This window comes from Populus trichocarpa, chromosome 5 (genome assembly GCF_000002775.5).
Source record: "Populus trichocarpa isolate Nisqually-1 chromosome 5, P.trichocarpa_v4.1, whole genome shotgun sequence".
Lineage (NCBI taxonomy): Eukaryota > Viridiplantae > Streptophyta > Magnoliopsida > Malpighiales > Salicaceae > Populus > Populus trichocarpa.
This window is the reverse complement of record NC_037289.2, coordinates 13,160,998-13,173,487: the sequence shown is the minus strand read 5'-3', so window position 1 is coordinate 13,173,487 and position 12,490 is coordinate 13,160,998. Positions and strand designations below refer to the sequence as shown.

At 31.9% G+C, this 12,490-nt stretch overlaps 2 protein-coding genes across 3 annotated transcripts; one reads left to right on the top strand and one right to left on the bottom strand.

The window, feature by feature from the left end:
- Positions 1–4,464: 4,464 nt before the first annotated feature.
- Positions 4,465–6,877, bottom strand: LOC7486549 (protein SICKLE). Of its 2 annotated transcripts, XM_002306493.4 has the most exons (3): positions 6,785–6,877; positions 6,243–6,560; positions 4,465–5,620 (listed from the first exon to the last, which is right to left on the bottom strand). In XM_002306493.4, exons 2-3 carry the CDS (start codon positions 6,553–6,555, stop codon positions 4,938–4,940), a joined length of 996 nt encoding a protein of 331 aa, XP_002306529.4. In that variant the 5' UTR covers positions 6,556–6,560; positions 6,785–6,877; the 3' UTR covers positions 4,465–4,937. The 2 variants fall into 2 exon arrangements, with proteins under 2 accessions (XP_002306529.4, XP_052308750.1); XM_052452790.1 differs by lacking the exon at positions 6,785–6,877 and having other exon boundaries at positions 6,243–6,773.
- A 545-nt stretch (positions 6,878–7,422) lies between these two features.
- On the top strand, positions 7,423–10,983 carry LOC7468848 (double-stranded RNA-binding protein 1). The gene is made up of 3 exons (XM_002307299.4): positions 7,423–7,692; positions 8,141–8,403; positions 9,891–10,983. Exons 1-3 carry the CDS (start codon positions 7,668–7,670, stop codon positions 10,668–10,670), a joined length of 1,068 nt encoding a protein of 355 aa, XP_002307335.2. The 5' UTR covers positions 7,423–7,667; the 3' UTR covers positions 10,671–10,983.
- The last annotated feature ends 1,507 nt before the right edge of the window (positions 10,984–12,490 follow it).

The window sequence follows — 12,490 nt, the reverse complement described above, 5'->3', positions numbered from 1 at the left end:
ATTTTATAGCCCCCGTCTAAACATGTGGCTTTATTTAAATTTTTGTAGCCCTCATCCAAAAGCATGGCTTCATATCATTTTCAACAATAACCCCTATCCAAATGCTTGGATTCATATCATTTTCAACAATAGTCCCTGCTCATATGGTCAACTTAAAAGCTTATAGTATAAGGTTCATTATTGTGGTCGATTTACCATTCACAAATTTCTTTATGTCGTTGCGACTTATTTCAATTTACATATTGGTTGTCATGGTTATAGTTGATCAAAATTAAGTAATTATCATCATTGTGTTTGAGAATGATTATATATTGGTTATTACTGTTGGATAAATTACAATTTTATATTGGTTACAACTGTTACGATCGAATATAATTACATACTAGTTACCATCATTGTGGTTGAATACAATTACATGTTGGTTATTGTCATTGCATTCATTCACAATTATGTATTGATTATCGTCATTGCAATCAAATACAATTACATATTGGTTATCACCATTGTGGTCGATTGTAATTTCATATTGGTTACCACCATTACAGTTGAATACAATAGTATACTAGTTACTATCATTGTGGTCAAATATAATTTACATATTACTTTCCGACCCTGTGAGCATAATTTCTCATGATATATAATTGTGCAACATACATATAATTTTCATTGCATTCTAATATTATAAAAGCAATTTAAATAATTAAAAAGGCAAGAGAGCAGCTATTACCTTGAGCTCTTGCTTTACATGCTCTTGAGAAGCCAGATCTTTCTTTCGACGCTTCTCCTATAACTTCCAAACAATTACAATGACAATTAACCTTGATAAAGGTTCATTCATCCTATTAAAATTTCAACCCTAGAAGTTTTTAAACTTTCATGATTTCCTTAAATTTGTATATGCATAATAGCCATTAATTAATGTTCATACCACCAATTAAAATTTAACCATATAAATTTCTATACATCCCAACATTCTAATTAACATCCAAACACATTACAAACATCAATCAATATTACAATCCATAAGTCAATATTCATGCTATCAAATTAAATCATCACCTAAGACTTTTACATTTTCAAATATTAATTTAATGTCTAAACACATCACAAACCAATAATTAATATTCACATTATTAATTTAGGGTTTTAACATAAAATATTCACTCATATAATTCTAATCCAATGCTTAAACACTCAAATAAATTAAACAAGCAAGTTTTTCACACTTACATAATTCGATTTTCCATTTCTCATAGTCACACACATAATAATAAACCCTACACCATTCATACTCAAAATGAAATATGCAAAACATCATAACCACATAAATTAACCAAAAATCAAGCTCAATTATTCAAAATTCTCTAAAATTTCCAAAACTAATATTTTGACCACTTATAAGTAAAACTCCTTGGATAATTAAATCTATTCAATTGTTTCTCTCTTCATAATTTTTCAAACACTAATTAACTTAGGATTCCACATTCTTATATTTATTTATTTTTTCAAAAACATGCCCACGAGTATGAAATCATTCAATAAATTCAAAATTTAAGCATTCCTATATCAATAGGACATCCAAAATTAACATAATTTAATCACATTTTCCAAATATCCCAAAATTTCCCCTCATGATTGACCACTTTAGAATTCCCGTTACCATAATTGATTTTCAATTACTCAATTTCCTTAAAACATAACTATCATGTCTTCCTCATCATAATTAGATTGGCAACCATTTTCATATTTTCTCAAACACTTAGTGTGCATTTAAGTAACCCATCTTTTACATAAAAACATACACACACAAATTTCCTAAAACATAACAAATCATGATTCACACCTTCAAAAACAAATTTACAATGATCGTGATAAAATTTGAGTATCCCTAACATCATTAGAACATCAAAACTTACATAATTCCACTAATTTCTATACTCCTTTGTTCCCATTTGTTCTTACCACAAGTAATTCTATTATCACAACTATACATGTTAAAGTAATCAATCTAAATTAACTTCTCAACTCTCTATAACTCAAGTATACTTTAAATGAACCACATCAAACATCCAAAACCAATCTCATACAATTCTAGCATCATTAAAACATTAATTATCAAGTAACTTTATTAATTCCCCAATAACCCCATAACCATCCATATTGTTGGCTACAATACAGATGGAATTCCTAAAATTGGATTTTCAATTTCTCTTAATTAGTTTCTAAGAAGTAAAATACATCACCATCACTCACTAATTTAAAGAATTCTTCATTTCTCTTTCAAATTCACATAAACCCTAAAATTCAAATATTTAGGGGTTTTTAGTTCTAGGTATTAATTAGTCAAATTGAACTATTTTCATATTATTTTGATAACCTAACATCAATAAAATCATCCTAAATCAAAATCTCAATACAAAAATATCATAAACCCCAACTTTTCAAATGTGAGGATTTTCAATCCCCTAAGTAAAAACAAAGCAAGAATGAGAGCAAGAATGAGATTAATGGTAAACATCTTACACTTACTAGTTAACTCAAAACCAATAAGTTTTTGCAACCAACTTCAAGCAATCTTCTTATTCCCTTTAAATTCATTATTTTCTCCCTCTAGGTAAACAAACTTCCAACCCCTCTCTCTCTCTAACTTTCTTTTCAAGTTTGTTTGGGGTTTCTTTAGTAGAACTCACTTAGGTTTCAATCTTCATGTCACCACAAATGACAGATTTTGAAGAAAATAGAGGAGAAGAAGAAGAAGAAAACCCAAGATTTCTTCCTCCTCCAAGTCGTTGGCTTCAAGCTTTAAATGAGAGAGGGATTTTGTTTTTATATATGAAAATATCATTCATTTTTTGTCTTAGGTGTATTTTTTGTCAAATCTTGTCCATTAGTATTTTTCGTACATAAATTTTTTTATCATTTCATTCAGGTTTCAACACTAGTCAATTTCTCTAAATTTTATTATTTTTAGGCTAAGAATTATGTAATTAAATCCAGGTTTTCTCTGACCGTCAATATTTTCACCTACAAATTTATACTTTAATTTATTCAAGGTTTTCCACCAATTTCCCAAGAACTTTTACCTCTAATTACAATAATTTTCTTTTAATTTTTATTATTTTCCAGTTGGAGATTACCTTATTTAATACTGGTTTATAGATTTTTGGATCAGGGGTTTACTTAATTGATCTAAGAGTCATATAAAGATGCGATTGATAAGCTATGTTATTTACCTAATTTAATTTATTTTAATTTGTTAAGTTACTTAAGATCATATAAATTAAAGAAGATCCTAACTCATTAGGAGATCTAAGCGATATTTCTTGAATTAATAGAGGCGACTATTAATTTGCAAGAAAATAGTGGGAGAACAAATTATAATTAAAAACCTTATATAAATGTGGTTTTAAACATGTATGCATGGAATTAATATTCATTTTCTTTATATGAATAGGTTGATAGATCAAGAATGAGTAACAACATATCCCTACGTGGCAATTTTTTATGCTAATAAATTGATTGAACCAAACTTCCTAATCTGGTATCGCAATGTGAGAATTGTTCTCAAACAACAACAAAGTTTATATGTTTTTTGAAAACACAATCCCTCTTACCCCGTAATGAGCATGCTAATGAAGTAGTGAGGAATAAATATCAATGTCATATGTTAATAACAATGAACATGTTGCATGTGTGATGTTATGCTTGTCACTTGAACTTTAAAGACAACATGAAAATATAAATGTCCATATAATAATTATGCATCTCAAAGAGTATTTGATACAACTAGTAGGAATGGAAGATATAAAACCTCTAAGAAATTATACTGTAACAAGATAACTAAGGTTTCCTTAATGAACACCTATATTTTAAAAATAATTAGCTATATTAAAAAATTAGACCAATTAGATTTTATAATTAACTATAAGTTAAATATTGACCTTTGTCCTATGCAATTCATTGTGAAAAGAAAAAAAAAGATAGTACGTTGTCGCAATTTTTTCTTTAAAAAGCTATGTCCAGCGCCCCTCCCTGTCCCAGGAGATCAGCGCATAACAAGATTTACAAAAATTAGACCAATTAGATTTTATCATTAACTATAAGTTAAATATTGACCTTTGTCCTATGCAATTCATTGTGGAAAAAAAAAAGATAGTACGTTGTCGCAATTCTTTCTTTAAAAAGCTATGTCCAGCACCCCTCCCTCTCCTAGGAGGTCAGCGCATAACAAGATTTATAAAAATTAGACCAATTAGATTTTATCATTAACTATAAGTTAAATATTGACCTTTGTCGCAATTTTTTCTTTAAAAAGCTATGTCCAGCACCCCTCCCTGTCCCAGGAGGTCAGCGCATAACAAGATTTACAAAAATTAAACCAATTAGATTTTATCATTAACTATAAGTTAAATATTGACCTTTGTCCTATGCAATTCATTGTGAAAAAAAGAAGAAGATAGTACGTTGTCGCAATTCTTTCTTTAAAAAGCTATGTCCAGCGCCCCTCCCTCTCCCAGGAGGTCAGCGCATAACAAGATTTACATAAAAGAAGCTCGTCCAAGTGTCACAGAAATTTCCAATATAGTAGAGCGAGCCAACCAGATGTCGGGGAACTATGTTACTGGCGTTACATGGGGTTTCGTATGCTGACAGCTGGGTAACAAGTTGAGCAAATTTAAAAATTTCTTTTTTATTGGGTTGCAGGAAACTTTCTGGAGTGGTGCCTTCTGCATTTAAAGATAGCCAGCCAAGTATAAAACGAATTAAGGCCATCCTCCAGCTATGATCTCATAGATGACTCTTAGGCTTGGCAATGGTTCCTTGACCCTTTTCGTTTGGAATAACAGCAACTCGGTACCAAGTTTGCTACCGCAGGCAAAGTGGCATTCCAAGAGCGGCAGTCATACACTAGGTGCATCATTGGCCGCTTCATTGAGTTAGGCAGCAAGGTATTCTGCAAGGCTTACTCCAGAAGTGGACTTGTTAGAAGACTCTGCAACGCTTGATTTCTTCATGCTAATTGATTTTGGAAGCAAGGAATTTGAAGAGCCAGGTCCATTCAAATTATTCCCCCAATCATCCAGTCCACTCCACAAAACAGGTTCTAGATGCTGCCATGGATCTTCAACCATCGAGTTGTCATAAAAACATTCTGGCCCCTGTGCTTCATTTGGTGCAAAGCCACGAGAATGAAAACCTCGTCCTCTTCCACCACTCTGTCCAAAACCTGAACTGCTATGCCAGTGCCCCTGGCCAGTCTGTGAAATAGCTGGACTCCCTCCATAACCTGAAACAGGGGACGGGCTGCTCCCTACTGGCCCAAAGCCAGGATTCCCTTGACAAATGGGATATGGACTGGACAGTCCTCCGTGAACAGTAGAGCTAAAATAGCTCGCTGGGAAACCTGGTCCACTCCACATTTCAGGAGGAGCTCCTTGATTCATGGGAAAAGGACACGAAAAACCTCTCGGGCTTCTATAGGAAGCAGCATTGTGATATGGACCTTGCCCTCGATACATTCTCTGGTTGGGTAAATGATTGCTTTGCATTTGATTCGCATGTGGATAGCTGTTTTGCATTTGATAAGCATGAGGGGGAGTCACTTCAAGGTTCCTTTGACCTGCCAAAAAGAGGAGATTATGACAAATTTCTACCGATTATCTACCACCCCGATAGAGCAACAAGGTATAAACGATGTTTTTTCTTTTTTTTTAATCACCATCAACCAAAAGAAAAAAATTATCATCTAAACATTTTAAACGAGCTTGAGCATGTCCTCAAAAAATCCCTTCAACGCACAACATTTCATAATGATTTTAGGCAGCCAAGTTCTCAACTCAACTACAAGCCAACAATAATGATCTACTAAAATTTTCCCAACAGCAAAATAACACCTCCCAAAGCCTTTTCGACCACCTTCAGTTGAATGCCCCTTGAGCTGAAGGCAGCCAAGAGTGAGTTTGAAGTCTATTAAACATCTCTAAAGCTCCACATGACAACTATAATATATAGTAAGTGTCAGTCCTTGCAATATGTTTGTAGAAAAAGTAACACTCTTTACATTGAACCAGTTTAAAAGTTACTTAAGTAGTCAAAATCTTCTTCACACTCTACTAATGAAAATATCACAACAAGTCACATCACCATGATCCTTTATTTGCTAACATTCCAAGCTACAAAAATCCAACACGAATCGATTCCATAGTTGTTTGAACAAAAAAGCTGGAAAAGCAGTACCCTACCTGGATGGGGAGACGATAACTGAGGCACAGAAGAATTATTGCTTGGAGACGTAAAATAACCCCGTGCAGCCTGGTTACCAGCAGCACCCTTTCGGTTTGCGGAAAATGCCGCTGAAGGGTCTGTATAAAAATCAAACCTTGGAATCGCACTGGACTCCCCCTGTGCCAGCAGAGTTGCAGGGGTCCCAAGAAGCGGATAAGCAAGCAAACCTGGCGGAGCAGAAGTTTCAACGTTATTAGAAGTTTCAGCCTGTGCAGCAGCTATTGAGCGCATTGCTTTCAATCTTTCCCTTCTTTTTTCTGAATCCTCCATTTAACCTAAGATAGAATAAACATCCTACTGGTTATAATTATTAGTTGAAAAAAGAAGACTTTTCCCATTAAACCCTAAAATGATCAATTAACCAAACCAAACCAAACCAAAATTTTAAACAGAAATAATGCTTTGTAAACAAATGGCTAAATCCCAATGAAATTCAAAGATGGAAAAGTAATCTCAATCACAAAGAAGAAGAAGAATTCTCAAAATAGGAGACTAGTACCTGAAATTGAGAGCTCTTACTGTTGCTAATAAACCCTAAAAACGAGAGATTGTGGCTCTAGAGGCCGTGTCAGTTAAGAGTAATTTCAAATAATATTTTTTTATTTTTTAAAATTATTTTAATATCAAAATGAAAAGTGAAAACATTAAAATAAAATTAAAATAAAATAAAATAAAAATAAAAAAACATTTAAAATTAATTTTAAAATAAAAAATAATCAAACTCTTGAATAAATGGTTTTCATATTTTAAAAGTAAATGGTTGGTGGTTTTTTAAAATTAATTTAGTGCTGGTTTTCAAAATATTTTTATTTAAAAATATATTAAATAATATTTTTTATTTTTTAAAATTAATATATTTAAATATTTAAAAATATAAAAAATAATTTAAAAAGTCTCAAAAATATTAAACAAAATATCAAACAGACCAAGGAACAGTGTTTTTCTCGGCGGGCGGGTTTCGGTCTGGCAGTTAAGAACCTGTTCGGCTGAAAATGGATTTGAAAGCCCAATCTAATTTAGAAGTGGATCTTTGCATTCCAATAAGGAATTAGGATTACTGGTCGTCGGCTGGGCCCATTTTGGACCGATGTTTGGAGATTGATTTTGTCGAAGAAATATCTGTAAAACCCTCTAATCGAACGGCTATGATTTCTCTCACCTACCAAAACAAACTGCCCATGCGAGTTTCTTTTTGCAAAAAATCGCAGCCAGTATCCATTGCAGAAACTACCCTACTGTCTCACACCACTTGTTTTGCCATCTACAAAGTAGAAGAAAGCAGCAAAATCATCGTTTGATCGAAGCTTATTATCACACTTGTTCTTGCAATCAATCTTCTGGAGACCAAACACAAACTGAGAGAGCGAATAAGTATAATAACCATGCCCACCAACGAAGGATTCTCAGGTACATGTATTTTCTTGAGCTCTTGGGTTTTTTTGAGAGCTTTTTTTTTTTTTTTCTAGGTTTGTGTGTATGAGGGATACTGTTTTAATAAGCTGGTTATTTAATTTAATTTAATTTCTAGGTTTGGTTTTTTTGAAAGTTAATTTTGTATTTTTTTAAAAAAATTAACTAAAGTAAAATGCTGCTTATAATTAAATAGAATTTTGGAGAGAATATCCTTTATCTTATTTAATAATAAAAGAAATGAAATGTTGATTATACTATTCTTGAGGAAGACCATTGGCTGCTGGCGTTATTTTAAAGTTTTTGGTAAGCTGAACTAATTGTACTTCTTGATAAATTAAGATTATACATATGGGTAGGTAAATTATTGGTTAGTGAGACATTGTACTGAACATGTTCATGTAATGTGAGAGGCTTATATTTTGTTTTTTCATATGTCTTTCAGGTGTATCCAATTGCTATGTGTTCAAGAGTAGATTGCAGGAGTATGCACAAAAGGCAGGCTTGCCTACTCCTGTATATGAGACAATCAAAGAAGGCCCTTCTCATGAGCCATCCTTCAGGTCGACAGTGATTGTGAAGGAAGTTAGATATGATTCTTTACCTGGTTTTTTCAATCGGAAGGCGGCAGAGCAATCTGCTGCTGAGGTTGCTCTTGTGGAGTTGGCTAAAGCTGGCCAAATTAATGAATCCACTTCTCAACCTGTTGTAAGTTTATATTCTACCAAATAATGAATCTTCTATCTTCCTTTCGGTTCATAATATTATGTACCATCTGATATAACATAAAAGTTCATTCCTTTGATTCACTTTTTATGTTATAAAGATTTTTAAAGCATGGGCTTTAGATTTGAAGTTGTGTTAAACATTCTTCTACTTCACTGATAGTTAATTTTGTAGCATAAAAGACCTTGACTGGACTTTTCGAAGGCGCAATTTTCCCAAGCAGCTTTAATGCAACTAAATATTAGGGTAGCCATTGTCATTCCAATTGTTACTTTTTTGTCTTCTGGTTTTTGAATGGACATATTCCTTGAGTGTTAAATTCTTTTGGCTTTCGCAACTGCTTCTGTCTCATTGATGAAGTTATTGCTTTATCATGTGTAATCTCAGTTGGTAATTATTGTTGCTCTTGAACTATTTTTCCCAAAACAAGGACTCTTTTACCATAATATAGTAGTTTAAATTGTATTTACCAAACTGCGGTATTTTTTGCCACACAGGCTCTATCATATGTACATGTCGTGTGTGTGTTTTTTTGGCCTAAAGAAAAATCTTCTAGAAAAGAAAATATTAATTTTGAGTAGGAAGCCTCTTTTTGTCTTCCATTTCCCAAATTCAAATCATCTTGCAATCCAGAAAGGATGTGTTCATCAGCTAATGGCTATTAAGTTGAAATAAAATCTAACATCTTTTGTTCTTTTTTAAGTCCCTTTTCCCTAAGAACCACTGAGTTCGTTTGTAATGAGAAATTCTGGATCTCTACTTTCCTTGAAGTGATTTGAGTTGTATTAGATTTGTGTGTTAACTATTGATGGATACCATTTGATCTGTTAAAAGATATTTTCAATTGCTAAGTTGTCAATGAAAAAAATGCATACATTGCTTTTGAAAAAATATTCATGAATCAGTTATGGTTGGGACTTCATAAAGTTCTAGATTTAGAATTCCAAAATATTTCTAGGCTTAGGAATTGACAAGTTACAAAAATTAGGATCTATCTTTTGCATTCAATTTATTTGTTAAATTTCCCTAATGAGTAGAGATTGTATTTTAGGTTGTGTTTTTTTGTAGAAGAGATATGGGGAAAGGAGTTAGATTCTATTCTAACTTGTTTTAGCGAAATGGAAAACAAAACTATTGGTGAAATTAAAAGATAAAATAGAAAATAAAAACAAAGAATAAAAAGTTAAATACTATAAAAAGTTAAAGTGAAGAATTGGAGAGATTAAGGTGAAATTTTATATTATTAAATTGCATTAAATTTACCTTTATCTCTTTAATCCACATAAATAATAATTATATATTTTTATGCTTATATGGCAAAAACTACCTTATTTTAGGAAATCGGTTTAAAACTACCACGTTTTAAGAAATAAGATTTAAAATTACCCTTATCTGGAAAAAACTGAACTATTCATAGTGCTCTCAGGTGTTTTTCTCACATTTGACCGTTATTTTTTTTTGCTCTTCAGCATGAAACAGGATTATGCAAGAATCTACTTCAGGAGTATGCACAAAAGATGAATTATGCAATTCCGTTATATGAGTGCCAAAAGGATGAAACACCAGGTCGAGGGCTCGTTTTTAAATGTACTGTTGAGATTGGGGGGATTCGGTATATTGGAGCATCAGCAAAAACCAAAAAAGAAGCGGAGATCAAAGCTGCTAGAACTGCTTTGTTAGCAATCCAATCGAGTGGATCTGATAAACCAAGTGGCAACTCTCAATTAACGGTAATTCCATGTAGAAAGAGGGGAGTTGAGACTAGTGTTCAAGAGGAGATGGCAAATATTCCCAAGCCTAAGAAGGCCCGGTTTAAGAAGAAAAGGTTGAAAAACAAACTCTCCGGGGACAGGATAGACAATGCTCAAAGTGAACTTACTGAAAACTTGGATACTATGGATGGTCAATCTGGATCAGAAACAGATCAAACTGATGGTTCTATCATCCGAGGAGCAAATTGCAAACCTCTAGCAATGGGAACAACGATGACTGCCCATGATGGAAAGCCTGACACTGACTTGAATGAGAGAGAAACTTCTGATACTAAAGGTGCTTTGACTTCCAATGACTCTGGTAATCCTGGAAGTGGACAGTCAGCATCTCCAAATTTTAATCAAATCAATCATGGGACTGGTGCGGAAATATCAGCTGAGTCTAATGCAGGAAAAGGTAAGGTTACTGGAATTATAGAGGCTACTTCAATGGCAAACACTCCTGTGCTCGCTCAGATAGGAGCTTCAAATGCTTAAAAACCTACAGAGAGAGAATTGAAATTAGTGCGAGCCAAGAGTAGGACAAACTGGAAATATATTGGGTTTTAGTTGCAGTTGCGTGGAGTTGGTATTTTGAGATTATAGGTGTAGAACTAGAAGGTACTGAGAGTATCAATAGATTAACACTACGAAAATTTCAGGTACACTGGTTGATTAAATTGTCCAAAAATATTGGATTAGACATGGAAATGTGATAACAATATCTGGCATCCTTGCCGCTGCTCCATCTGTGTGCATGTATCTTTGCAACGGGGGTGAGTGGTTCTATGAAGCATTTCTATTCTCCCCAGGTATCTGGATTTGAACTGCTAGAATTGTTTTGGTAAATGCTAGTAATAACCCCCGCATCGATGCCCGACACAATTTCCGAATTTTTTTTTAAAAAAACTAAAATAAATATTTATAAAAATTTCAATGATATAGGTTCTGGGAAAATAAATATTTTTCCTGTTAAAATTTATATTTCTTATTTATGAATTTTTTATTTTTATGGAACAATGATTTTTATTTATTATTAGCTAGTTATTTGATCACAAGATTATATATATATCAAAATTATGGTTTTTTAATTAAAAATTTATTATGATTAGAAAAGCAATTTTAAATCAATAAAATTAATGTTTTAATCATTTAGAATAATTAGTTTTAGAAAATAATATAAAAAGTTAACAATAAATAAAAAATATATTTTATTTTCATTTGATATTTATGTTAATTTTCCTTAAAACTTGTGTATATTAGTTTTATAAATATAAATATAAAAAGCTTAAATATTCTTTAAAACGTGGCATAATAGAATGCAATCCATAGTCGTTGAGGCCTAAAACGATGGCTCTCAGCTATCAATTATAGTCCGATAAAGCGTGGGATTCAGAGCCCAAGCCTAAAAAAAATAATTTATAGTTACAAATAACTTATCTATCTAGTTATTTAGGTAATATTAAATAATAAATTAAAAAAAAAACTTAAATCAACTTGTGTTAACTTGTTAAACCTATGATATAAGTTGTAAGATCAGAATAATCTTATAAAAATAAAAAATATTATAAAACTTCATTTCCAATAGATTCAATGTTGGAAGTTAAAATTAAAGAAAAAAAAAACTAAATTCATGAGATTGAGATAACTTCATAGAAAAAAAATTGAAAAAAAATTGAAACTTTTAATTTTCAATTGATCCAATGTTGAAAGATGAAATTGAAGATAAATAAATAAAAAAGGACTACAAAATAACTCAAGACAACTTGTGCTAAGCTGTTAAACCTACGACTTAATTCAGGAGACCAAGAAAACTTTATAAAAAGCAAAAAAAAAATATGAAGCTCTATTTTTAACAATTCAATGTTGAAAGTTGAAATCCATAAAAAAAAACCTAAAAAAAAAGATTGAATTGTTGGAGGGTGAAATTAAAAAAGAAATATTCAATTAAAAAAGGACTCAAGAAAATGAATTGAGTCAACCTGTGATCTAAGTTATGAGATTTGAATAATCCTGTAAAAAGTACATAAAAAATCATGAAACTCAATTAAAAAGTATTCAAATAAAAAAGAACCTAAAAATAACAAAGTCAAATCATGTTAACCTAGTTAATCAACAACTCAGGTCATGAGATTAGAACATAATATAAAGATCTTGTAACCCACATTCATGATTGACACAATTCTAGAAAACCAAAAACCAAGTATGATAAGAAGTGTGACACAATCATTATCTGAGTCAAGACACCAACACTATTGAAATGAACCTCCACCTAATGATTAGTGAATTGTGAACAAGAAGTATAAGGAAGAATGTCA

Excerpts from the sequence above, each read along its gene's own strand:
- LOC7486549 (XM_002306493.4), bottom strand. The coding sequence starts at position 6,555 with ATGGAGGATTCAGAAAAAAGAAGGGAAAGATTGAAAGCAATGCGCTCA. Across the intron at positions 5,621-6,242 it reads GTTATCGTCTCCCCATCCAG|GTCAAAGGAACCTTGAAGTG; the intron begins GTAGGGTACTGC and ends TCTTTTTGGCAG.
- LOC7468848 (XM_002307299.4), top strand. The coding sequence starts at position 7,668 with ATGCCCACCAACGAAGGATTCTCAG. Across the intron at positions 7,693-8,140 it reads CACCAACGAAGGATTCTCAG|GTGTATCCAATTGCTATGTG; the intron begins GTACATGTATTT and ends TATGTCTTTCAG. Across the intron at positions 8,404-9,890 it reads AATCCACTTCTCAACCTGTT|CATGAAACAGGATTATGCAA; the intron begins GTAAGTTTATAT and ends TTTGCTCTTCAG.